The following is a 27,407-nucleotide window of genomic DNA, read 5'->3' as shown; positions in this document are numbered from 1 at the left end:
GTTCTGCTTTCAGTTTCATCTCTTGTAGCCCAGGCCAGTGTTGCCAGTTGTCAGTAGCATCTTCTTGTTACCAAGCAGGAATAAGTTCTGGAAGAAATTCAGAAAGTCATCTTGGGGGCATTTCCCCCCATAGCAGTAGTAACAGTAACAGCAGTGGTCCCCAGTGCTGGTGTGCTCTCACTGGGACCTAACTGTGTTCCAAACACTTCACACTGGTGGCTCCTCTGGGTGAGCACCTGACTCGCAACAGCACTCTTCTCATTCCCTCAGTTGAGGATTGTGACAGGCGTTGGTGCTCGTCCGGGAGCCTGGCCTGAGAGTCTGGCCTCCTAACCCCATGCTCAGAGGAGAATCGGAAGCCCACCCTTGCCAGCTGTGGAGACTTCCACTGCCTGAGGGGAGGAGCACTAGGGCCTGGGCCAGTGGTCTGGGGCTAGGCTGGGTGCCAGCCCATGGTCCCAGCCTGGCAGTTAATTCCTTGGGGAGTCACTCCTCTCCTCACAGCCACTTCAGGGACCTCCCCCCATCCTGGTCTTAGACTGTGCAGCACCTCATTTCCTCTTCTGCTGTCCCTCCACTTGCTGTGGCCACAGCACATCATCTCCCAGACTTGCCTTTGCTCTTCGAGCCTCAGAGGCCCTCTGCCCATACAACCTTTCAGCCCCAGCAGAGGGGGCGTGGGTGCAGGGACCTAGCTGTGTTCCAGATCTCCCACCTGTGCCCTGTGAACTCAGGCGAGTGTCCTCCCCAACACCACCTCCCCAGCAGTGGGTTGCTTTAGGGCTCTGGGAACATCCACATAGACAGGGCTAGATAAGCACTCTGCGCCGAGAGGCAGCTTTGGCTTCTGCCCTGTGTGTTATGAGATCTCCCGAGTGCTTGGGCCAGCTCCAGTGGTCCGCCCACAAAGGCTGTGTACCAACTCGCTCTTCTTGCTTGCCTGGGTGGGTGGTAGAGTTGGCACCTGTCTCCTCCTGGCTGTGACCTCTTACACCCCTGCTTCTCAGTTGCTCCCCAGTGGTCCGGACTCTTCAGAAATGCAAACAGTCCGGCCACCCCTGCTTCCCAGAGGCGTATTTTACCAGGCTCAACAGGTGATTTGGGTGCCCTACTCAAGTCACAGGTGCTCAGCACAGGTCAGCACCCTCTTTTTGGAGTCCATTAAAATGAGGGAAGGCAGACACCTCACCAGCTACGAGAGGAGGTTCCCCAGCACCGCTGCCCAGGAAGGTGTCCCCTCATGCCCTGGCTGCCAAGCCTGTGACCCAGGCCCCTTCCTGTTGATTGGTCTGAGGCTTCCCTAGCTGTGCCCTCGCCCTCCATCCAGTGCTACCCTGGGCCCCAGCCCTCGATCTGTAGCAGTAGCAGCCATTTCCTGGTGGCAGACTGCTATATAGGCACTCCACTGCCCTTTAACTAGAAACCTCTCCCTGGCCCACTGTGTTTCCTATCTTACTCTGAGCCAGGCAGCTGGAAGACCTTGAACGTGAGTGAGGCCCCCCATGCTCCTGTCCTCACTGACCTCAGCAGAGCTAGCCCACAGAGAAGAAAGTGATCACCTTCTAGATCAAGTCCCTGGAGTCCTATTGGTGCTACATCTTTTGTCTATGCAGACAGCAAATGCCACACACACCCAAGACCCCACTTGGCCTCCCTTTCTCCCAGCCACTTAATCTTTGGGGAAGCTGCCCCTTCTCTGCCCTGTCCCTCACAATCCATACCAGTCTCCCAGTCGTGCTGTGCTCCCTATCCCTTTGATGGCTCACAGATGAGAAAGCGGCCTCAGAGAAGGTGTCACGGCTTCTGCCACCCTGCTGGTCAGTGACAGGACCTGGATCTGGTCTGATCCCTTGAACTCCCAGGTGCTCCAAGCAGCCACTGGCCCTTCCTCTGCATTCTCAGGGCAACAGATCCTGATGCCCACTCACTGGGGCTGCCCAGGCACATGGCCCCGACCCCAGCAGGGAGGGAGAGTGGAGAATGGAGCAGGGACCTTGCTGAGGCTGAGCCGGGCGACTAATGTGTATGCATCTGGTTCTGTTGAACTGTGGCTCGTGTTGTGTATTGAGGCCAGAGCTATTTTTATCCTGACATGTGAGGTTCCTTCACGTCATAGCCACAAAACTCAATCCAAAACATCCCAGGGAAGGTTGTTTGTGAGACGTTCTGCAGATTCTCATGTCGCCACATCAGGTTTCACTTAGCAGCATCTGCAGGGCTGACTCCCCAGCCACCACCCCACCAGCCTGGTTGTGTATACTGAGGGCTCCCAACAGCATCTGTGTGCCCCTGGGCAGCCAGCCGGTCACGTGACCTTCCCGCCAGAGCCCAGCAGGCTCCTTGCTTGCCCACACCAGAAATTGAAGGCAGATCTGTTCAGCTGAGGGGCTGTGCACTTCTTCACAACCCCAGCCTCCACAGGATCAGGGAATGGAAACCCCACTCTCCTTCTCTGCCTGCTGGTCCCACCAGGGCAACTCACTCACTCTCCCATGTGCCTACAAGACTGTGCTATCACTTATGCCACCTAAGCACAGCCTCTTAGATTCTTGGACTCGGCAATCAAAGGCACGCTCTGAATTGGGAACCTGAGCCGCTGTCCCTGATCCTGAGCCCTCCCTTTCCTCAAGCACGTGCAGCACCTAGCCCCGAAGGAGCACTGTGAGCCCTGTGTCTGGATGAGCAAGAGCCAGAGGTGGGCGGGAGGGGCCAGTAAAGGCGCTTGAGCTCCCCCAGGAGGAGCAGGCTGCAGTGAGGCGGAAATCAGCATAGTCAGAGGCCTAGCGTTCCTGGAATAACAGTCCTGGATGAGTTCGAGCTCTCTCCACCTCAGCCCCTCCTCCCCAGCCTGCAGCCCTGGCTGAGAAACTCTTTCTCAGGTTCCATCTAAAGTCAGCCAGGCCTGAAGGACCACTGAGGCCAGAGGAACGGCTGAGCAAAGGGGAACTGGGGCTGGGAGCAGTCTCCCAGCCCCTCACCCTGACCCTGATGGGCACTGAAATCACTTCCCTCCTTGTCCAGCCATACAGACCCCACCTCTTCCCACGGCAGAAGGACCCCCAGCCTTGTCTTGGGCCACTCCTTCTCTCCAGGCAGTGGTCTTTCCAGCAGGTGGAATCCTAGATTGCAAAAGGCCATGCAGACTACGCCCTGGGCATCACCCCTACAGCTCCCACCACACCCTGGCCTGTCAGCTGAGGCTCACTCATGGCCCTGGTCAGGGTGCGCTCAGCTGCTTGCTATTCTTAGTCTTGACAGTGGGAGCACCACAAGGGCTGAGTCTCACATGCTTCCCCAGTGGCCTCTGCTCTGGGAAAACATGAAGGCTTGGGGGGCCTTCCTCCATGTGGCTGCACTGCTCCTCCTCCAGCTAAGGGCCACCGTGAGTCTAGATATTGAAAGTACATTTTGGGCCCAGAGTGGGAGCTGTGGTAAGGAGAGCAAAGATGTGTCCACAGCAGCCCAGGCCTTCTTTCCTGGCAACTGTAGCCAATCTGTCAGCGGTGGGTAGAGGGGTTTACTGATCTCCTTCCCTGGGTGTAGAGTTGGGAGGTCACAGGTGACTCCTGTCTTACTCCTTGCAACATCACAACAGAGCACCATGAATTTGTCCCAGATCTGAAGTTTCCCCACTCAGACATTTCCAGACTATCCCCCACACCTCCAGTCCTCCATGGTGAGGATCAGGGAATGAAAGCAGTCTGCCCCGTGGAGTACTCTAAGAGAGGAGATATTTGCTAATAAAAGCAACTACCATTTATTTGGAAGGCCCCAGGCCCAGTGCATTGCATGTTTTGTCTCATTGAATAGGGGCTCTTAATTGCCAGCACTTATAAATAAGGAGACCAGGGTCATTCCTGATTCTTCCTGCTGCCCCTGTGAGGCTGCAACAGGCGGGCACCTCTCCCTAGGGCCTGCCCTGGGCACCCAGCTCCTTAGGAATAGAGATTCTGGCCCCAGGTGCCCCCATCCGGGAGTTCTTTCTTTACTCCCTACATTGGTCCCTTTGTCCTTTAAAATTCTTGGGAGCCTTAAGTGGCCATAGAAATGGGATGGGCCAGGGGGTGCACATAGAAAACCAGGAAGGGGACAGGGACAAGAGGCGTTCACAGGTGTTCATCTGAGTGAAGCCTGCTATTACTTGGGTTTCAGTCCACAGGTACCTGCTGCAACACATGGGGCATACAGCGTGCTCTCCAGCAGCCATCATGGTCCTTCAAATTCATCTCCTATGCAGAGAATGGTGTGGGGCTGCCTCAACAGCTGGGCCCACAACCACCTCTTCAGGGATCAGCCCCAGCTGGGCCTAGGGTAACTCGATCTATAAGAATGTGACACATGATTCTGCCAACAGCCCCTCTGGACCAGGGAGCAGAGACTGTTTGCCATTCCAGAATCACTCAGGACCTTCCCAGCCAGGCTGCCCCAAGCAGGGACCCAGAACAAAGCAGTCTAAACAGCAGGAAGTTACACAAAACCTGCCCTTGAGCTGGGCTCCCCACTCAGGGCGGGTCTGTGACACAGCTCAGGGGATTGTCTGGGAGGGGCGGTCAGATTTGGAGGTGTGGCCCCTCGTGAGAAATCCTCATAGAGTAATCCACAGCTGGGAAACACTGAACAGAAAAAGGTCTTTTCTAGTTCCCAGCTGCTTCCCTGTAAGGCAAGTGTGAGCTCAACAGCAAGACACAACTCCTGGGAGGAGTGTTTTTACTGCCACTCTCTGGCCACTGTACCTAACAGTCAGCCATAGAGAGAGGCACCTCTGTGTGACTCACCTGTAATGCTCTGGATGGTTCTGCACCTGGCTCTATTGTATCTTGGGTCAATGCTTCTGGGAGCTGTTCCACAGAGACCCCACATCTGACAACCTGTGCCGATACATGGTCACCCCTTCCCTGGTGCAGGGAGAGCCTTGTGATTCCCACAGGGCTCCTGGACCAGGGAGGCCACCTGAGAGAGCGATGACATGCTTTGGGCAACAAAGCATGAGCAACCAAAGAAAAAAAGACACACTGGGGGCCTGGGGTGGTGGCTCAGTGGTAGAGCACTTGCCTAGCATGTGTGAGGCACTGGGTGATTCTCAGCACCACATATAAATACATAAAATAAAGGTCCACTGACAACTAAAAAATATATTTTAAAAAAATACACTGGACTTAACCAAAATTTAAAATTTTGTGGGAATGTGGTTCAGTAGTAGAGCACTTGCCTAATATACACAAGGCCTTGGGTTCAGTTCCTAGTGCCACCAAAAAAAAAAAAAAAAAATTGTTTTTAATTTCATGTACTTCCAAAGGACACTATCAAGAAAATTAAAAGACAGTCCCCAAAATAGGAGAAAATGTTTATAAATCATAATTGACAAGTGACTCAACTTGTATCCAGTGCATGAAGAACTCTTGAAACTCAACAATAAAAAGACAAATAGCCCAACTTAAAAATGAGCAAAGGAATTGAGTAGACATTTCTCCAGACAAGATAGTCACATGGACAATAAACACACAAACATTATTAGTTATTAGACGAATGCAAATCAAGACCACAATGAGATCCCACTTCCCGACACCAAGATGGCTGTCGGTAAGGAGAAACGACACACCTCCTGCATGGCTGGTGGGGGTATAAAATAGGACAGCCCTCAGGAAGTTAAACAGAGTGACTGTGTGACCTAGCAGTTCCATTGCTAGATATATACCCAAGAAATTAAAATATGCTCAAGCAAAAGCTTGAAAATTAATGTTCATAGCAGCATCATAAGAGCCAAAAAATAGAAAGAATCCAACGTCCACCAACTTATGAGTGGGCCAACAATATGGTGTGTCCATACAATGGACTATCATTTGGCCATAAAAATGAATGAAGAACATGCTACAGTAAAGGTGAACCTTGAAAATATGCTGCATGAAAGAAGCCACATACTGTAGGGTTCCATTTAAATGGGCAAAATCCAGAAGAGGCAAGTTTATAGAGAGAGAAAGTAGTGCTTTCCAGGACCTGGAGGAGGAGAAACAGGAAACTGCTACTGGGTACAAGGTTTCTTTGGGGAGTGATTAAAAATGTCCTGGAATTATTAGTGCAGATTAAAATACTTTGCACTGTTGGCTGTCTTTAATCTCCTGGCATGTACACCACTTATTTTTTCTCAAGTATCACTGGGAAGGGAGTTTGGGTTTTGCCTCTTTGTTTTTATTTTAATTAGGATATATGACAGCAGGATGCATTTGATTCCTTATACACAGTTGCAGCACAACTTTTCATTTCTCTGTACATGATGTATGTAGCCTCGCACCGTATGTGCAGTCATACATGTACCTAGGGTAATAATGTCCATCACATTCCACCATCTTTCCTGCCCCCATACCCCCTGCCTCTTAGTTTTGCTAGGTTTGTTGACCACTAAGATTATGTACCTGCCTTACTCCTCCATTCTCTTGTCATTGTCCTTGACTGAGCATAGTAAACCCTAAGTGTATCTAACTTATTAGGATGATGAGTAGATATTTGCTTTTTAAAAAGTCATAGTACCTGGTAGGGCCTTACACATTAGGAAGTTGACTACAGGGCCTGGGGTTGTAGCTCAGCAGTACAGCGCATGCCTAGCAGGTGTGAGGCACTGGGTTCCATTCTCAGCACCACATAAAAATAAATAAAACAAAGGCAATGTGTCCATCTACAACTAAGAAAAAAATTTTTTTTAAAGTTAACTACGTGGTTTGAGATTGGATAGAGGAGTGGAGAGTAAATGGGTACATTTTGCAGGAAGCAAAGATATGTCTTATTCAAATTCCTTTGGTCCTTTCCTTTTTCTGACAATCTGTGGCCCCTTGATTGGAGATTTTCTCTCATCTTGTTACACACAGACAGCCCCCCCATCCACTCCCTTTGGGGCATTTGCAATTATTTGTATTCTGTATGAGACTCATCACCCTGTGAACACATTATCAGAATAAACCCTGGCTCTGTCCCTTTCTCTACAGGTACCAAAGGCTTAGAATGTTCTCCTTCCACTCCCACCATGAACTCCTACTTTTATAAGTTCATGATCAACCTTCTCCAGAGGTTCAGCAGTGAACGGAAGCTCCTGGAGGTCAGAGGCCCTTTCATCATCAGGTCAGCCCTGCCTGCCTTCTCCTCCCCACAGGCTTTGCATTTTGAGATGTCAAAGCAGCCACCTCTTCCTTCTCTCTCCTTCCTTTCCTGTCCTTTATGTGTGTTCTTAAAAGAAACAAAGGTTTCCTTTATGCTTTGTTACTGGTACCACTGACAATCAGGCAGGTCATCACTGACATTTCTTTAAAAAAAAAGAAAAGAAAACAAATTAAGTTTTTGCTTGTCAAGATGCTGTTTTCTCTTTAAGTTAAATATCTTCTCCCTCAATGCCGTTGTCAGTCTTTGGAAAGGAAAATAGGTGAGCCAGATGGAACATGACACACGGCTGTGCTGGCAGCCCAGCCACCAATATGGGATTTGGCCGGATTGGTGGAGCCAGGTTCTTGAGTCATCTGATCCTAGCCCAGGACAGTCAGGGTTCCAGCCCCAGGGGCTCAGGCCTTGAGAACTGTTGTCACTAGCCAAGAACTGTCATCACTGGCTGCATGACTGGGATTCCCTTCGTCTCACATTCAGCTTCAAAGAGCAGGGTCACAAGAAGTGACCCAGTGAACTTCAGGCTATTGAAAGCTAAATTAGGGGCACAAATTCCTCCAGGCTCTCCAACCAAACCAGGTAGAGAACAGTCCAAATGTCCCTGGATGCTCTGTAGCAGTGGTTCTCAGCCCTGCATGTCAGAACACTGAAGAATCTTTAAAAAGATTCCTGGGCTTTCCTCCTGACCAACACCCAGAACCCTGGTATGGTGGAGTTATTAAAATGTAAAATGGTCCAGGACACTTGGGGAGCAGACTACACTAATACAGTCCCAAGGGTAAGGGAGTTTGGTCAGGGCTAACAGAAGCCCAGCCTGCACAGGAAGTGCACAAGGGAGCTCATTTTGCTGTAAGCCAGACAGCAAGGGGGATGGGGACCTAGCCTTGTAGGCCATACCAAGGATTAGGGATGTCACCCAAACATCAGTGGGAAGCCAGGGAAAGGACAGAGGAGAGATGTGACCAGCTCTCTGACTTGAAAGATTGCCTTGTTGCTGGGGAGAAGGGTCTGGAAGGACCAAGATGGATGGAAACCACTTGGGAAGCTATTGTCCAAATGAGACTGTGACAACTTGTCAGGCAACAGAAAGCAGTAGGCAATGCAGTAAGGAGCATATGTGATTGACTGGGGACTGATTGCAGGAGGGAGCAAGGGCAAAGTGTCAGGACTAACATGCAGGTCCCTGGTGTGAACCGCTGGATGGCACTGCCAGTGTCTGAGGTGGGAGCCTCAGGAGAGTACCAGTGAGCAAGGAGGGTCATGACATGTTTGAGTTTGAATTGCTTTGGGAACATCAAAAGAAAGATATTGAAGAAGCAATTTAATGCACCTGGTTCTCCAAAGGGAGACCTAGACCCAAGGTCGACTGGAAATTGATGACATAGTCAGCAGATATTTCCTGAATACCAACCCTGTGCAAAGTACTGTTCTAGATGGTTCTGGCTTTGTGGAGCTTTTACTTGCAGGAGTAAGAGGAGGCCAAGTGAGAAGGGAAGGAGTCTGAGACTGAGCCCTAAGAAGCTTCAGTATGTAATGGCGGGGAAAGGAGGAGAAACCAGAACCAGAAGCTGAGAGGAAGGGCCAGAAGGGCAGCAGGAAGCAGGGGAAAGAGGGGGCTGATGAGGCAGGAAGGGAAGATGAGGCCCAAAGAGCATCTTCCGGGAGATGGCCCAGGAGCCTCCTCGGCTATGGATGAGCTAAGGAGTGGGAGACAAGAAATGGAGGGGCCAGGAGAAACCTGATGGAGAAGTTTGCCTGCCGGGAGAAGGAGAACCTCAGGCTAGTCAGGGACCTCGTGTGGAGCTGAGGGCACCCTGGGGATGGAGCCAAAGAAGTGATTCCTGAAGGGGACTAAAAGAAGAATGGTAGGACCACAGCAGGAGGAAGGGGCTTCTGATGGTCTCCACCCCACACAAAGGATGTCCCTGTCATCGCCCTTTGTTCTCTGAGCTCTTCTAAAGCAGGGATTCTCAACCTCAGCACTGTGGGCATTTGGAGCCAGGTAGTTCTTTGTGGTAGGGACCATCCTGTGTACTGTATGACATTTAGCAGCATCCCTGACCTCTATCCACTGGAAGCTGGTAGCACCTGCCCCCACCCAGTTGGGATGATTAAAAATGTCCAAAAGGTGGGGGTATAGCCCAATGGTAGAGTACTTGCCTAGCATGCTCAAGGCCCTGGGTTCAATCCACAGCACTGCCCCCTCAAAAACTAGTCTCCAAACATTGCCAAATATCCCCTGGGGAATAAAATCACCCTGATCAAGAACCATTGTTACAGAGAGACAGAAATGTATTCTTAACCTTCTTGGCCAAAAGAAGAAGTCCACAGTTATTCTATCCCCACATTTGGATGGGGATATCATATCACTTTAGATGTGATATGAAAGATCCTGCCACCAAAAAACGGCTGTCTGTTCCCACATAAGTGACAGTTAATTTTCTGTGGTTTTCCACACTGCAGAGTGTCTGGCAGACTTTCAGGGAACCAAGTAAGAGAGAGAGACCTTTGAAGAAGGCAGGTGCAGCCAGCTTCCTCTTTGGGGACAGGGCTGGTCTGGGTTTTTCCACCCATCCTGGCCTCATATACCATCAGAAGTGTGTGAATGGGGAGCTCAGGGTGGTAACCAGCACCCCAAAACCACAAGAGCAGAGCTGCAGGTAATATGGACATTACTGGGCATCCTCCCCCACACACACACTTGGGGCCCCAGGCTCCATGAAGCTAATGGCCAGACCACTGCCATGTTCCCATTTGCAGATTCCAAGGCAACAAGGTTTGGGGGCTGATGGGAATCCTCTTTGCAAAAGGGAAAAGGAGAGAAGCCAGTGTGTCAACTGGGCTCGCTTGGAGCTGGGCTGCAAACTCCTGTACTCTGCTAATAATTCAGCAACCACCACTTTGTCCCTCTGTGGGAGATGGCAGAGTCTGGTGCCTCAGGGGGCCCTGAACAGCTGCATGCCAGGACTCCCTGGGACCAAGGCCAATGGGCCCTTCCTCCTTGTTCTTCTAGGGGCTCGGTGTATCCAGCATGGCCGTCACTGACTGTTCATGGCTCAGACCCCTCAGGGACTATGTTCAGAAAGCATCAACACTGATCTCCAGTCAGGCCTCACTGACACTCTAGCACAAGCACAGAGGGTCTCTTAGCCCTGGCACTTTAGCACAAAGAATCCAGTGGTCCAAGACAGGTGGAACCTTGCAGCTGAGTCCCTCACAAAGGACTGGGTCTCTCCTAGGCCTTTACCCCAGCTGTCTAGTTTGCCATCCCCCAAAAGCAGCCCCCAGCAGTCAGTATGTGTTACTGCTGACAGCCACCTGCCTCACATTCCTTAGAGAGCCAGGCTGGCCCGGGGACTGCTACCTGCTAAGCCAGCATGCCTGCCACTGATGACCAGCTCCTGGATTCTGTCTTGGGCACCCAGTGTGGACTCCCAGGGCACACAGTCCAGCATTGGAGGCAGAGGAAGCCTCACAGACATGAGCCCCCTGTCTCCTCTTTTTGTGGTCCTGCAGGGGCTAGGCCCTTCGGTGAGGTTGAGGCAGGTAGAGCTCTGGAGGTGTCAGCCTGCTGTCTTGCTTCTCCGTTTCATGTCCTTTGCTGATGGCTTTAAAAGGGGGTATACTGACGGTACATGCCAAGTGCTTCAGTGAAGCCACAGGCCTGATAAAGAATGAAGTAAATGGTCTCTCAACCCTCTCCTATAGCTGTTAGTTTGCTCCACTCACCCACCAAGATTGAACAGAGAAAGAGCAGAGTAATTTTCCAGCAAACAAGTTAGAAGCTGTTACTTGCGCAGTAATGTGTTTAGCACAGGGCCCAGGAGTGGCTGCCATCTGCAGAAGGACAAATGTCCACAGCTCTTGGAAGACCCATATCTGGGGAGGTTCTTGGCATTGAGAGAGTTGTATGATTTCCCTCAGGAACTGAGAGCATCTCCTCTCCCCACACAGCTTTCCCAGGCTGTACCTCAGTGTGGAGCCAGGGATAGGACACCCAAACCCCCTAGACCTTAGTGAGCTGGACATCCCTCTGTCCACATGGCCTCTTTATTTAGCCGTCACAACAGTTTAGATGCATGTAAAAAAAAAAAAAAAGCCCATACCTCTGAGACCCTGGAAACCTGCTCCAGTTCCAGGCCCTCCCTGGGCTGCATACAGGTAGTTGAGGCCATGCCCACGATTGGGGGAAGATGGGACATGTGGAACAGAGTACTGTGAGGAGGCTGGTGCTGCACCCCCACTCCTGCCCAAGAGCCCCTCGTAGCCTGAGGAAGAAAGTGTATGGTTTCCGGAGTCAAACCCCAGTTCCTCCCTTCTGTAGCCATGTGACCTATTTCCAAGGCCTTCCTGCTGTGTTCAAGAAATAGAGATGATAATGGTGGCTACCTTGTTATTTTGCAGGAGGCTTAAGAAAGATCAGTGCGGTTCCAGCCCCAGTGCTGGCAGTGTTTGATGAAGGGCGGGCGCTGTTGTCCAGCCTCTGACACACCATGGCCTCTACCTCCCCTTGTGGTCTGTAGGGAGAGAAAACCAGACCCACATGAGAGAGTAAGATTATTGGACCTTCTGCACTGAGAGTCAGCTCTGCTGCCCCAGGACCCAGGCACCCACCAGCACCCTTCCCAGCCCTGCTAAACCAACTCTGCCCAAAGTAGGTGTTGGTGTGCATTGCCCTCCTCCAGCCTCTTCCCACCCTCCATGCTAATGCCGGCAGAACAAGCCCAGGCCTTGTCTGCCTGTGAACCACCCCACTTATACCCAGGAGAAAAGGAGAGGAGGGAGAAAACCCAGCCTCTTTGATAAGCTGTGATATGAACTCCGGCGTAACCCAGCAGCTGTGATCTTTACAAGCCTGCTTCTGTGCGGGGAAGTAGTGAGTCTGAAGACACTCCACTCTGCCTGCCAACGCGGCCCTCTGGCCAGCGTCCCTTGGCTTCATCAACTGTGCATTCTTCCCCTCCTCTTCCTCCCTGCTGCCTTGCAAAGAGCACTTTGCCAGAGAATGCTTTCATTTTTAACAAGCACTGTGTGCTGTGAATGCGAGGGCTGCGACCCTGCTGGCCCAGTTGATGGTAGATGAGTCCCGAGCACACTCCCAGGGAAAGGTGCACTCCTAAGATGAGGCAGGCATCCGGAGAGGGAGAGCTGGGGCCCAAGTGGGAAAGAGGAGGAGGTCATGGGACTTCCTTCCTGAAACCCCAACCCAGAGAAACCCAGAGATAAGGTTTCTGGTTCATTCAGGTCCTGCTGTCTCCCCTCTGGTGCAGATAGGCATGGCAGCCTCTCCCATTCCACAAGTATTCACACAATCCTTAATACATGGTTGTACTCATACTACCCTGCCAATGTCCTGGGTTCGCATAAGAGCCCTTATGTTGGGAAGAAGAGGACAAGGAGGAGCAGGGAGTTGCCTGGCCACTGAGGTGGGTGGCGAGCAGGGCAGCCAGTAGGAACTGGTCTTATTTGTAATTGCAGGGACTAGGAAGGAGGGCCTCAGAGAAGCAGCCCTTTCATGCCATAATTGGGAAGTTCCACTTTGCTGGCCTTGGACCTTCTGCAGCCCATGTGGGCTAACGTCCTCCTCACACCCTGGAATCCTCCCAGGCTTTCCAGGCTCTGGAGTCCCTTTTCCTGGGGACACCGCCTTCAGCCTGTGAGTCTTTGAACGCTCCACCTCACCTGACCAGGGCATTGGCCAGCCCACCTAAAACCTATTGTGCTAATACTAATGGAAGGCAAAATGGAGTTAAGTGTCCAGACCTGGGGCCTGGTTAAATCAGCCTTTCAGAAAAGCTTGCTTTGCCCCTGGGCCCCAGCTCACAAAGAGTGTCTGAGAGGTCCAGCTCTCTTCCTCTGCATTCATTGCTCAGAGTAAATTGCTGTGGCAAACACACACTAACCTGAATTTGCCTGCTAGAAGAAGCCCTGATTTCTACCCAGAATGCATCTGGGTTTTTGATCTTTTATTAGTTTGCAGCCTTATTGATTGGGTCCCCAGCTAAGGAAAGGAAACAGGACATTGAATGGAGCTAGAGGAATTCTTCCTAGGAATGTCTTACTTCCCTCTTGGAAGAAACCTCTCTTCCTGCCGGTTTTAATTAAGGTGTCTGCCCAGCTTCTTGCATGAATCTTCTGGAACTTTCCCCAGCCTTGCCCCCACCCCAGACGCAAGGGCTGGGGGCTTTTGTTTCGATGCAAGGCAGCAAGGGGGAACATGAGCAGTAGCCATTTTACAACCAGCCCTGGGCTTCCTGTCTGCTAATTGGAGGCAACGCTGTGCGAATGTGAATGGCAGGAGGCCCTGAAGGCCCTGATGACATGCTGGAAGGACTTCCCAGGAGAAAAGGGCCTGCCCTCCAAGGTAAAAGATACAAGGGGTGAAATAAAGGGACCCTGACCCAGTCTGCATGGCCATTATCTCCAATCCAGAGGACTAACATCTATCACTTCGCCATGCCATCTGAGATGGGGCCCTCCTGCTCTTCATTGACCAGGGAGGGCTGAGGGCCCTGGGCAGGTCGCTGGCTTTGCTCTGCCTCCTCCAAGCAGTCCCCACATCAGTGCACACACTGGCACTCCCTGTCTTTTCTTCTGGAAAATAGAAACCACATGTGATGGGCCTCGTTAGGCCAGGCTGGGATTAATTAGGTCCTCCTGGGGCCTCATGGGAGGAGTGGAGTGCTAGCCAGAGGGAGTCCTGCACAGTGTGCTTTGGAAGCCTGGGAGCTTCAAAGGGCAGCGTCCTGTGTTTCAAGCATTCATTTACTTTGAGCAGGACTGTGGGATGTTAGAGACCAAGGTGAGCGTGGCAGGGAAAGGCCATGTCCTTCAGAGTGACCCCTGTCACCACAGCCCAAGCAGCCAAGCTCCGCCTAAGCCCGCTGTTTTCCTGTTTGCAGGAGCTCCTGTGCATTGAGGGGAGGGCTTGGCTTTGGGTTAGTGGGAGAGTGCTCAATGTGGACCCCACACACACCCCATGGATATGCAGTATTGGATTCTTCGCAACATGGATGCTGGCACCTGCTTGGCCTCTTTCCAGCCTCCCACTTAGAGCACTTACTTTGTAGTCTACACATCTAAGAGGCATCAGTCCCCCCAGCCCATAGCTCAGGCTGCTGGCAGGGCCAGGGGGGTGATTGTCAGGAGCTGAGAACTTGATAACAAATTTCTTTATGAAGCTTGGAGTTTGTTTCCAGATGGAACCTGCAGCACTCCCTGGATATGACTGTTTATACTTTACCTAAGGATGCCAGGAAACTTGGAAAGTTTTAACATTGGTAACTCAGACAGCTTGAGGAATTAGCAAGTAGCTAAAGTGTATCATAATGTAGTCTCTTTTTAAGAAACTAGCAGCAGGTTTGGAATTGGCCTCTAGAAGTTGTTTTCCATCCTTCTGCCTCCTTGGGATAGGGCTGCGTCTGTCAGAGCCAAGAAGACAAATGGGTGTCCTGAGTTTCCAAGTGCTTGATACCTCCTTCTGGAAGGACAGCTGCAGAGAGTATCCTGTCCATCCATTGTACAGTGTATTTCTCAGGAAGCTCTTTCTTCAATTCTGGTATCATGTCAGCATAGTTTTCTCAGCAGTGCCCTTAGAGACCCCCCCATGAGGTCCTCCCTTCTCACCCCTCAAGTGGTTGCTTTCAGCAGATAGTCACAGAGGTCACAAAACCCCCACACCCTGGCCCCTGACTTCAGAAAAATACAAGGGTTTCTGTCACATGCATTTGTGGAAAGCCCTCCAGACCAACTGCCCCTTCTGCATACAAGGAGGGTTCCTATCTTGGAGCACTGGTGATAGTGACCTGTGGAGGGGCCTGGCTTGGGTGAACCAGAGTGCTGAATTCTACCTCAGATGGCAACCACAGTGGAAGTCACAGGGAAGGGTACTGGATAGGCCAAATGCCTCTTCATAACCCAGGATGGGATGGCCCACCAAGGAGGCGCTTGGGATCTGGAGTAGACAGTGGAACTTTCTATAGAAGTTTTCTGCTTCAGCACTCAGGAGAACGGAGGCTTTGCTCTGTGACTTTTGTCACTATTGTCACGTCTTTTGAATGCCCTGGTACCGATGGAGCATTTGCTTCCACCTCCCTCACCCTAATCTTGGGATCTGTAGCAGTTCTCTGTAGCCACACAGAGAACCCAGAGCTGAGGTTTCCTCTGTCAGGACCTTAGTCTTGGGTGTGAGAAGGGAGCAGGACAGATATAGTGGGAAGCATCTGCTGTGAGTGCATAGGGTTGGGGATATGGCTCAGTGGTTGAGCGTCCCTGAGTTTAATCCCCAGTGCCAAAAAAAAAACTGAGAGGAAGAAAAGTTTATTTTGTCTCATGGTTTCATAGGTTCACATAATAAGCCACTGCATTGTCTGAGCCCAAGGCAAGGCCTCCATGTTGGCCAAAGGGCATGGTGGAGGAGCATTGTTGCTTTTATGGTGGCCAAGAAGCAGAAAGAGAAAGGGGAAGAGGCTGCAGGGACACTGAACCCTCCCAGAATACACCCCCAGTGACCCACCTCTTCCAAACTAGCATGGACTGATTAGGTTACAGCTCTCATAACCTAATTGTTTCACCTCTGAACATTCCTACATTGACACCAGAGCTTCTGGGGAACACCTCATATCCAGACTATAACACCTATCCTGCTGAGAAGCAGTACCAGGGTCCACCTGCCCAGAATCCAGGCTGAAAGACCCTACAAGTTCATGTTGTCCTTCTCAGAGAGGTACAGTGGCTGTTGCCCTCTCTGAGACGAGAGCCCATATCTCCAGGTTTCCATACTGGAGCAGGGCCCCACATCTGGCAGCCAGGACCCTCGTTCAGAAAGAAACTGCTCTCTTTTGACAGTCCCCACAGAGACCTCTTCTCCCTGCTGCCCATGGCTGCCATTGGCTGCCACCCTTTCAGGCAGTAGGAATGCTGAGTGCCTCTCTTTGCTCTTCCTGTCTTCCATCGAAGCCCTGAACTCCTCCATACTCTGGCCCATCCACTGTCCCAGCCCATTTCCGGTCTCTGTTTAGCCAGCATAATCTTGGACCTCCCTTGTAAACTGACAGTGAGTGCTCTCTCCGTTTGACTGCTGCTCAGGAGGACAGGCCTCACCCCCTCCTTCCTCCAGAGTGATTTGTTTCCTCCTGGCTCAGCACAGCTGCTCGTATCCTCCACGTTGTCAGCTCTCATTTTTCTCTTGTCCTCCATCAAGGGTCCTGTGAGGCATGTTTTGAGCCTGATCTTTCACTCCTGCCTTTCAGGAACTGCTTCCTCAAGGGCTAAGCTTTGTCTCTTTCTCCTCTCCCTCAGAAGGAGCACCACGGGCCCCAGCCCCACTGTGTCTCCATTTCACCTTCAGCCTTCTCAAGTAAACTCAGGGCCTGCGGCAGGCCCTTCTGACTCCATACTGCTGTTTGCATACCCAATCTTTCCCCTGGGAAGGAAGAGCAGTTGTCCACACTCAAGGACTCTCAGCCCTTCCTGCTGCCACCATGCTCCCAGAAGTTCTGGTTTGATGTCAGTGTGGTTTTGCCGTATCTCTGGTAAAAGCCACCTCCCTTTCTTTTACCATTCTGCATCAGTGCTGCCAATCAACCTTATCTCTTCTGGTCAGGGTGGGGTAGCAACCTTACTCTCTGTGCCCTGAGCCTTTTATGAATAAAAATTTAAAGAACAATGTACTGTTAGAAGTGTGCACATCCCAAGTGCCCTACAGCTCCACTAATTTCTCCTGTTAACACCCATGGAGTAGGCTCAGACCAAGAAATGGAGCATTCCCAGCACCAAGAGGTATCACGTCTCCAGGTATCAGCCTCCTGCTGCTCCCCAAATAGCTCCATCCTGACTTCCAGGACTTCTGGGTTTGTTGGTACCTGGTTTTGAACTTAACATAAATGGAATCAGTTTGTGCTCTTTGGCAAAGCCTGCCTTCTTTTGATACCCATTAGGTCTCTGAGATTCCTGTGTGTTGACAAAGCAGTAGTTCGCGTTTCCGTAGAGGATTTCACTGTGTGAAGAAGATGCCAGGGTTTAGCTACCTGTTCCAGTATTGATGGACATGGGGGTTATTTTTAGTCTGGCACCATAATGCTATGATCTTGCATCTCTTGGTATAAATATGTACACATTTCTGCTAGTTATATACCTAGGAATTGCAGAAATGATGAGTAGACATAAATTTGTGACTTTGGGAGATACTACCCAGAGTGCTTGTCCCAATTTCAGTCCCATCAGCAGTGTAGCAGGGCTCCAGCTGCTTCTTGTCCTTGCAAATAGTTGGCACATCAGTCTTTGATTGTAGCTTTTCCATTAGGCAGATAGTTTTAATTCACATTTTCCTGAAGATTAATGAAGTTGCACAACTTTTCATAGCTGATTTGCCTTTTGGATAGCCTCTTATGACAAACCTGTTGCCCGTGGGGTTTTTCATGTTTTTCTTACTGATTTGTATATTTTGGGTTTGAGTTTTTTCTGGCTGCACATACTGCTCTTATCTTTTCCTACCCTGTGGCGGGCCTTCCCACTCCCACTTAATGGTGTCCTTTGTTGTTTGTTTGCTTTTGAGTCAGGGTCCCACTCTGTTGCCCAGGTTGGTCACAAACTCCTAGGCTCAGGTGATCATCCAGCCTCAGCCTCCAGAGTAGCATGAGCCACCATGCCAGCAAAGGCAAGCTGTCCTTTGATTTTTTAGTGCAGTCTGAGGTCTGGTGGGTGTTTACTATGCATTCCCAGTGGTTGCACACTGAGGATGATCTGCCTAAAACTCAGAGGTGTTATTTCTTAGCTCTGGATAAGGCCTTAAAAACCACCTAATGTGTCTCTTCAGAATCACAGAGACATGGCCACCATATCACTTGGCCATCACATCTCTGTAGGTCATATTCCAGGAGGAGGCTCTGATTGACCCAGACAGGGTCATGTGTCCCTGGTGGGAACAGCAGTGACAGGGACAGGACTGCAGAACTCAAGTGGCAGCTTTAACAGTTCCCAAACCTAGTAGGGACCAACAGCTCTCTGAATCAAAGAGGCTGCTCTTGCTATGAGATGCTAAGCAGAAGAGGTCCCCAACATGGCTGCCTTCCTGAGCACAGTTTTCTTTCTACACACTTTTTGGGGTCAAACTCAGGGCCTTGTATATGTTAAACACACACTGTAGCTTCTTTTGTGGCAGTGCTGGGGATCAAACCCAGGGCCTTGTGCATGCTGGCAGCCAGTTGGCCACTGAGCCAAACCCCCACCACCCCTGAGAACAAATCCTGCTTAAGTGCAAAATGAAGCAGTCACTACCTGGCCCTGCTCTCTGCAAGGATTAAGTGACATGACATGGGAAATGCCTAGCGGAGAGGCTGGTGCGGGGTAACTGGGATGTGTCAGGGGCAGCCACCACGATGGTGACTGCAGTAGGAGCATAAGTGACAAGCTGAGAGGGGGCCCAGAGATGGATATGGTCACAGAACTGAGCTTGGCATCCTCGCTGCCTCGGCTGCCAGGAAGCAGGCGTTCAGGGCTGACACACCTTCTTCTGTTTTAACAGAGAGAGAGAGCTCTTGAGCCACTGAGTCCTCATTAAATGGAGTCTGAACCCTGGCATGCTCCCATCCTCTGTACCTGCTCCCCACTTAACTAACTCTGCCCTTGGGCAGAGCTGACCAGTTCTGAGTGGTGCATGACAGAAAACCAATTATCAGTGTCACATTAAAAAAATAATAAAGGTAGTATACAGACAGAGGCAGGCATGGCCCATTAAAAACTCCCAAGTCCAAGCAAGGCTAGAGTTCACCTCCTGTCCTCACGACTGGGTCTCCCTTTCCCCACTCCACAGCTGGCTCCTCTTCCTCTTGTGTCAGCCACATTCTTGCTCAGGCCACCCACTGTGTGGCAGGATGGCTCACTCCTGTTCTCTCAACATCCCAACTCCAGGCCTATCACGGTGGCTATAGGAGGATAGAGAAGGGTGAAGTGGTACAGATGGTCCAGCGACCTTCCCAGAGACCACATGAGAGCAGACAGGGAGGACATGGCCAGTGGGTATGGGCAGCATGAGAGGAATCCCATGGTCCTCCTAGCTAATCCCCCCCATAGGCTGCTTCCGTGCTTGGCAGGATGGTCCAAGCATCTTCCCTTGTCATGTGTGGAGTTAGGGGTGGATGCAGCCAGCACCTCCCAGCAGGACCCATTCTATGTCCCCTCTCCACATGTGTGCACCCAGATGGTAACCATGGGGCCATCACTGAAGAGAGACCAGGAGAGTTTTTCAGACAGACAGACAATGGCCAAAAGGGTCCTTCGGGATCAGGTCCTTAAGCATAGGAGGAAATTGAGGCTCTTTTTCCAGTAACTACTCTCCATTTCCACCTTTGCATGGAGTCATGGCCTGGACCAACCCGGGCCTAGCCTCCACAATCCTGAGAGGAGGTCTTTTGAGTGTGGTGGGAGCATCTTAGAGGCAGGTGGAGTGCCAGGGAGTTTATATGAAGGAGCTCACCTAGCCAGGGGGCAGATATTCCCTAGACACAGCTGTCCATTCCGTGAATGCTCTGGAGGCCTGGGATGGGCTGGGCCCCACGCCAGCCAGGACACACAGAGGGACTGAGAGCGGTGGCTCCTGCTGGCACAAAGGTGGCAGTTCAGTGGGATAGGCGGACAGGTGACAAGTAAAAAAGAAACATGTGACCCAGTGTTGTGATTCCTGCCCTGAAGGAAATGCCAGTCTGGGAGTGAGGGGTGCTCAGGTTCAGGCTGTGGAAGGGGGTGCCCCACAGCTCAGTGGAGCCAGGAAGCTGTGACCTGGATCTGATGTTTTCTCAAAGCATAAAAGTGCCCTAGTTTTCCCTCTCCTCAGGCTCTGCTGAAGCTACGCCAAGAACTGGCTCTTAAAGGCTGCCTGAAATGTGGTTTGGAGCCAAAAATCTATAGAGCCAGTGCATTTGTGACCTTGTCGAAAATGCTTACCGAGGAAAAGCAAGGGGTGGGATTTGGGGTGTTGTTTGTTGTGGTTTAATTTAAGAAAAAAAAATAATAACATTTGGTTCCTCCACGTTCCCATGCCTACCCTCACCCCTTTCCTGCCTGGCACATTCCACACCACACAACCTGCCCTGGCCCCACAACATTTGTGTCTTCCTCTCGTATACACCCTCCCCCACCTCCAGTCCCTTACCATCCCCCATGCATCGGCAATGAAAAATACCAAGTGGGTAAAAATAAGGAGCCCGGTGATAGCCCTGGAAATTAGGCCACAGCTGTCAGGCCGGGCAAGAGCCTCGCATCTGAGAGTAGAACGCCAGGAGCAAGAGCTCAGCCCCCTCCCCTATAAGCGTGGAGAAGAGTCTCGCCCTGGCACCCAGGACAGCCCTGCTGCTGTGCTGGCGTAGAGAGCCCCAAGTGGCTATTTGTCACTGAGCAGATCTGTCCCGTGTGACTGCCAGTGTCAAACCCAGTGACCACCAGTGGGGACACCACAGTGGGCAGAGCTAGGTCCTGCCCTCCAGGCTTAGTTGGTAACACTGCAGTGTGTTGATGCTCTGTAGAAGCAGATGGGGTGGGGGTGAGGTGCCCAGTCCAATAGAGGGGTCCAAGAAAGCTTCTGGAAAGAGATGGATGTCTAAGCTGAGCCATGAAAGAGCAGTAAGCGCTAGCTAGGGGCAAGGAAAAGGAAGTGTTTGTGGTCCTGCTAGCCATCTGCTCAGGAGTCCAGAGGCTGGTTCCCAAGTCTATGGGACTTGAGTATCTGGAAGGCAAGGGAGCCCAGCAGTCGGGAACAGATCAGGCCCTTAGCTGCCTCACGAGCAGCTCTGTGGTACCCAGTGAGCCACTGAAGGGCCTGAGCAGGTTCACAAAACCCCACTCGTGGGGTGCCCAAGTCCCTGACAGAAGCTGCTGGTGTGCAGCCATGCCAGAGCCTTGGGGGTGGCGTGGTGTGCACAAGGCCATGCCTGAGGTGACTGGCTCCTAAGCTCAGTGCCCTATGGGCTCCCAGAACTTCCAGTTTGTGTAAGTGAAAGAGGGCCAGGGCCCACCAGGAGAGGGTCGCAGGGAAGAGGGAAGGTGAGACCACTCATTCTCTGTGATAGCTGCGGCCATGCACCCCTTGCCCTGCCATTAGCCTCGTACAACAGCAAAGGTTCTTTAAGGAGCTTGCTCAAGCAGCTCGCTTGACAAGGGATCTTGCCACCACATCATTCTGGAACATTCATGCTCCTGGGACAGACAGTATAAGCAAATTATCTGAACTAACTTTAAAACCTCCTCTATGCCCCGGACGTCCCTGACCTGGGCACATACTCTTGGCTCTTCTTTGCTGGCTTTAGTCAGTTTACTCCCAGGGCCTGTGAATCCAGCCAGCCTTCCTCATCCACTCATTTGTCCTGAGAAGAGTCAGTTTTTCCTTCCTATGAGATGAGCCCTTCTTTTCCTGATGGACAAAGGCCAGCCTCCCCTTTTCCTGCAGGAGACCCCCACCCACCTCTGTTGGAAGCCCTGGCCACAATAGTTGGCAGGACCTGGAGTTCCCCTCCTTCCTTCCCGCCCTTGCAGCCTGAGTGACTGCCCCAGTCCAGCTCCTTCTGCTTCTCGCAGGCCCCCCGGTAGCACGGTAATTGCTTTCTCAGATCTTCAGCTGTGCACCCCGTCTGCAAGCATTTCCTGGTTTCCTGACCCTCTGCAGGAAGACCTATCTGTGTTCTTTCCTCTGGAGGGAGCACTGAGGGGGAGAGGTGATGGAGAAATGACTGGTCCTTCCAGTCTCTTCTCATTCCTGCCAGATATACTTAAAATAGAAGGCAACCGCCACTCTCTGCTCCCAGCACCCCACAGCCCCAACCCCTGTGGCAAGCCCCCTTAGTATGGTGCCCCTGACCTGGTGTGACAGGCAAAAGGAAGGCTTGTGGAACAGCTGCCGGGTGTTATCTGTCTCCACTGCTACCGGGAGATGAGTATCTGCAGTTACAGTCTTGGAAGGTCGCACCTTTGTTTCATTCATGTGGTGTTATGAGGAGAGTCCGTGCCTCTCTTCATATGTGCACGACCCCAAGTCCTTCCCAGCCAGCTGACAGTGTCCAGGCAGGAAACAGCAACCATCAAAAGATGCTCCCACAGGCCAAGCATGCAGCCAGGAGAGGAGAGGCCTGGCCGGCTGGTGGGAGTGCCTGCAGCAGCTCTGAGGGGCAGCACCATCCTTCCCACAGTAATATGACCTTGGAGGTGAAATCTCCCTGGGATGTCACCACCTATGACCGCATCCTGTAATTGCCCCCACCTGCTGTCTATCCCTCCTGCTTACCCTTGACTTGGCCCTGTCCTACCCCTCAGAGAGGACTTCTGTACAGGCAGCCCAAGACCCTTTGGAAGAGGACAGTTGCATGAGACAAAGGTGATATTTAAATGGCACCCGGAAGGGCAGCCTTCCAGGGTAGAGCTGTGGTCATTGAGACCCTCAGATCCCACTGTATGCAAGTGGCAGCTGCATTTGCAGTAGCCAGGCCAGCGTGTAAGGCAGTGTTTCTGCTCCAAGTGAAGCTTCATCTCCATTGATAAGACGTTCCTCATCTGGTGGTTCTATTTCAAGAGAAGGCCTCCCTGTAGTAGGCACTCCTGCCTCCGAGTGGAGCCAGGCCTTCTTTCCTACTCGTATTATGCTAATCACTCCTTGCAAACAGGCAGACTTTGTAGGAGGTTTGCCTGGTTCTAGATGAAACATACGCCTTTGAAGCAAAGAGCCACAGTAGCTAAAAATATCATTTCCCGGCTGTTGATCCTCTCATTTGTAAAATGCATGTTTCCATTGTTAAATCCGCAGCAGCCCCTCTCTGGAGAGGGAAGAGCTGCTAGAGTCCCACCGCCCTCTCAGGGCTCTCTCAAGTGGCACCACTTTCTCCAGGCCCTGCTCTGGGGCTGTGCCACTGACAGTTTCCACTAAGGAGTCCAGGACAGTCTCAAACATATAGGATTCTAAATACTTTCTTTTTAATGCTTAAAAGTATTGAAAACATATAAAATAAGAATTGAAGTAATAGAAAAATACAGCATAGCTTGCGAAAGACCCTTTACTACCATCTCCTCTCCAAAAGGAGCCTCTGTCATTGGCTTCATGAATTTCCCTCCAAAACTTTCTCTGTGCATTTATAAACATGGGGCTTGGTTCGGTTGTGGTTTTCCATAGTGGATTCTGGTCTCAGGGTTGCTCGACAGTCTGCCTTGCCTGCACCCTTTCCTGGCTTGTGGATCCTGACCTCACCTGGTCCCTGCGCTCTGCTCTCTGGGCTGGAGCACAGTGGCACAGTGGCTCAGGAGCACTCTCCCCCATCATGTAGATCATCACTAAGCCTGATGGTTCCAGTGCCCCATGTTTCTCTGTGTGTGACTGCCCAGGCTGCTCAGGGGGGCAAAGGCGAAGTCCTAGGTAGAGGGCAGCCAGTCCCTGTCCTCTGCTGGGGGGGGTCTGGTCTGTAACCAAGTCCTGGGACTTTTCCTCTGTGGAGACTTCCAAGGACGCTGCACGCCTGGGGCTTTTTCTCATTCTCACACGTTTAATCCCGTGAAGATTTCCTGGGCTGGCAAGGAACATGTGGACGAAAAGCCTATTTCATGCATCTTAAAATTCCCTGAAAATGACTGATCACAAAAGGAATTTTTCCGTCTTCTGGCAGGCAGTGGGGGAGGGTACAAATAAGAATACCTGAAGCCGCTGCGAATACTTGAAAGGGTCCCCTCCGTGCTGCATTTGTCCCTGCACATCTGCTGTGGCTCTGCCGTCCTCCCAGCCCTGCCAGACCCTGTGCGTTTTACCAGTGTTCCAGGAGACTGCAGAGCCGCCACTCCGGGAGCCGCTCTTTGTTGCCGGTGGTGGGCATTAGTGTTAACTAGCCCTTCTGTTTTCTGCTCTTATCTCTGTGCCCTTTAAGCAGGCACTTGTAAAGAGCTGCAGAAAACCATCTCAGTTCATAAAATTTCACAAAACCTCAGACTAAAATGTGAGGACCAGAAAAGCCCCATCATTCTAGCTTCTAATCCGGTGCCTGTCGTGTTGTGTGTATGTGCTGTGTGACCAAGGAAGCAGGATGGCAGGTGCCTGGCGCAGCAGCAGGCAAGCCGAGCTTCCTTCCCCAGGGAGGCTGTTGCTGTGAGAGGTGAGACCAGTTCTGAGGCCACCAAAGGAAGCCACTGCCTGCATGTGGGTGCCAGAAAGAGTCCTGGACACAACGTGGGTCTTGTCTGCAAGTTGGTCTGGTTTTCTTTGTGTGTGGAGGAGCAGGGCTGTGCTCAGCAGGCAGGGACAGGAGGGAAGCAGAGGGTGCAGTGGCAGGCGGAAACCAGGACAGCAGGTCCAGGGAGGTAAGGAGAAGGCGGGATGAGAAGGCGGGCATCCGGGGTCTCCCACTGCCCCAGGGCCGAGCCCAGGCTTTGTTGCTACACAGCCTCTGAAACTGCTCGTAAAATCCCCTCGTTTCCACCCAGAGTGACACTGCCAGCACGTGGAGCTCTCGGCTCTGGTGAGGCAATTTGTGGCAGCAGTTCTCAGACCTATCCCAGAAGCTTAAGAACGCGGAGCACCCACACCTAGAGGTGGGGCCTCTGTGCAGTCCTGGTGTCTCCAGGAGTCCTTAGGTGATTCACAAACCCCAGGTTCAGCGGTCCCTCAACTAAGGAATGACCCTGGCTTGAGGGGCCCTCCTGATCCTGGAGGGTAAGTGTGCAGCTTTCTGGGTAGATGAGGACACTGACAGGACCAGAGATGGTGACTCCGCTGGGAGGTATCACCAGAATCAAAATGACAGCCCCTGCTTGGAACCACTTCTGAGCACATTAAATCCTAAAAGGTCGCCATGGAATATGAGCTATCAGAGGATCCCTGTGATCAGCCAGGACCCACAGCCATCAGGACACAGTTGGGCTCATGCTGTAAGGGCAGAGGGAAAGGAGGGTGCCCCGACAAGGCCTCCACATGGGGCTCCACTCTGACTGCAGTGGAAGGGATACCGCCCGTCTGTTTGTGGTTGTATAAACAGCAGCAGGGGGTGATCCCTTGGCCTGGAAGAAAGGGACTAATGTGGGAATAATTGGGTGAAATAAAGGAAAATGTGAACAGAACAGTGTGTTAACAGGAAGACTGTGGGGCTGGGGATACCCAGCATTCGAGAGTATAATGGTGCAGCCCTTCGGCACTCTCTGAACTCTGGGCACTCACTTGCCTCCTGTCCCAGAAGGCCACCCCTGTAGTTTGAAGAGGGGAGCAGCAGAGTTACAAATGTGCTTCTTTCTTCCCTGTCCTAAGACAGAATTTAACTGAGGAGCCATCGTGAGGTCACATGCAGGGGTGGGGAGGCATCTCTGCCCCTGGACCTTCAAGCTTAGTTATGGGGGCCCTTGGATGGATAGAAGGAGGGATTAGCCTAGGGAGGGGATATCTGTGACCCTCTGAAGATAGGTCTCCATGTGGGACCATCTGACCTAATAGGAACATGAATTCTGAGTCGGGGACCTGAGCTCTGACCCCACTATGTCCCTAACTGTGTGTTCTCAGACCAGTCCTAGGCTTCAGGTTCTTCTGTCCCATGAGGGGGTGGAGCACATGAGCCTGGCTGGAAGGTGGCAGGGGCATGGATGGTGGGCACGTCTGGGGCCAGGAAGCAGCATACCAGGCTGTGGCGGCCTCTTCACAGGCAGGGCCACCTCCGCAGGGGAGGCTTAGTACATCCTCAGGAGGAAATCCTGCTTAGGAGGGCCGGAGCCCAGAGGGTTTCAGAGGGAGAGAGCGATTACATCAGTGGCTCTCTAACAGTCACCAAGGAGACTCCAGGCAGTTGGGGCTCAGGGGTGCTGTTTCCCTGGCAGTATCAGCCCTGGATTCACAGCAACAGCTTTAACATGTCTCCCTGGGCACCAGGAGTCATTATATTAAAATCCCCCCTGCCCTGGACTTTGGGAGGCAGCTGACCTGGGACCCACACTCAGAAGCTGCCACCGTAACAGAGGTTTCTGAGAAGCTGCTGGTGGGAGGGTTTTTGTGTGTATTTGTGGTGCTGTGAATGGAACACAGAGCCCAGTGCGTGCTAGGCAAGTGCTCTACTGCTGAGCTACATCCCAGTCCCTCTGGGAACCTGCTGTTGAAGTCATGCCCATTGACTCCTCCCCCAAGTCTGAATTTAGGTCCTGGCTGTGAGTTGTGGATGCATTTTCCAGGCCCTGCTTCCCTCTCGTTCCCTTGGAGACAAGCCATCACCCCAGCAGGACAGAACTAAGTGTGAATAACAGGCCAGCACTGTCCTGGCCAGGTGTGGTCAGTGCCTGTCACTTACAGACGTGGCCCCAAGGTGGAGGGTGGGGTAGGAATTGGTTTGCAGATATGCCGCCCGGGAGCCCTAGCGAGCTTCTGAAAGAACAGGCTCTGATAGATCAGAAGGCCCTGGTGGGCCTGGGGATGTAGATCAGTTGTGGAGCTCTTGCCTAGAATGTACCAGGTCCTGGATTGGATACTGCAAAAAAAAAAGAAAAGAAAGAAAGAAAGAGGGTCCCAGTGATACCGATGGAAAGTTGCCCCTAACTGGGTTAGAGTCTCAACGTGGAGATGTGCTGAAGCTTTAGCAGCTAAGAAATGAAGTGCTGGGGCAGAGACCTGATGTGGCCTGGACAAGGCCCCTGATCTACGCTTTGGTCACATTCCCATTGAAAGGATTTAACATACACGATGTATCTAATGTAGAGAACCTGCCCCACAACTGTCTCATCTGTGGGCACTGTTAGGAAGGAAGTGGTGATTCCAGCAAAGGAAATCCCTGGGCATCGAAGGCAGGAGCTGTCCTGTCCCAGACCCTGGCCATCTCAGCGCTTCTTGGAGTTGATCAGCGTGAAGACAACAGGGTTTCCGGTAGTGGACCATTTCTTTATTTTCATTTGCTCTCAGGGTTCAAAAGATGAAACTTAAACACAGAGAGGCCATACCAAGGGTTCTCAGCCTGGGGGACAGTAGCCCCCGCCCACACTGTCTGCTCACCAGCCTTGTCCTCCCTGCATTGTCTCTTTCTCTAGCACCAAGACCATATCTGGGCTGAGCCACAGGGTCCTCTGGCCCAGCTTTAGCGCCTCCAGCACAGGGCTGTGCTCTGATTCCACAATCGGGCTGTCTTACTGCACCCAGCCGTATTCTGGAGTATCTGAATGTGGGGTCGAACCAAGTCACACTCACTCAGGGAAGACTCCTGCCAAGTTCCCTCCAAGGACCTCCTTGCAGCTTCTGAAAGTACATCAACCAAAACCTCACGGAATCCCCGATT

General features: G+C 51.8%; 1 protein-coding gene across 1 annotated transcript in view; it reads left to right on the top strand.

Moving 5' to 3' along the window:
* The window catches only part of Vac14 (VAC14 component of PIKFYVE complex), a 103,722-nt gene that overhangs the window by 55,874 nt on the left and 20,441 nt on the right, over positions 1–27,407 (top strand). Inside the window, 1 exon segment of the mRNA XM_015496103.2 lies at positions 6,978–7,110. Coding sequence (XP_015351589.1) covers positions 6,978–7,110 — 133 coding nt within the window.

Source organism: Marmota marmota, unplaced genomic scaffold (genome assembly GCF_001458135.2).
Source record: "Marmota marmota marmota unplaced genomic scaffold, marMar, whole genome shotgun sequence".
In the NCBI taxonomy this organism is placed as follows: Eukaryota; Metazoa; Chordata; class Mammalia; order Rodentia; family Sciuridae; genus Marmota; species Marmota marmota.
Note: the sequence above shows the minus strand (reverse complement) of the source record. Positions and strands in the feature narration are given on the sequence as shown.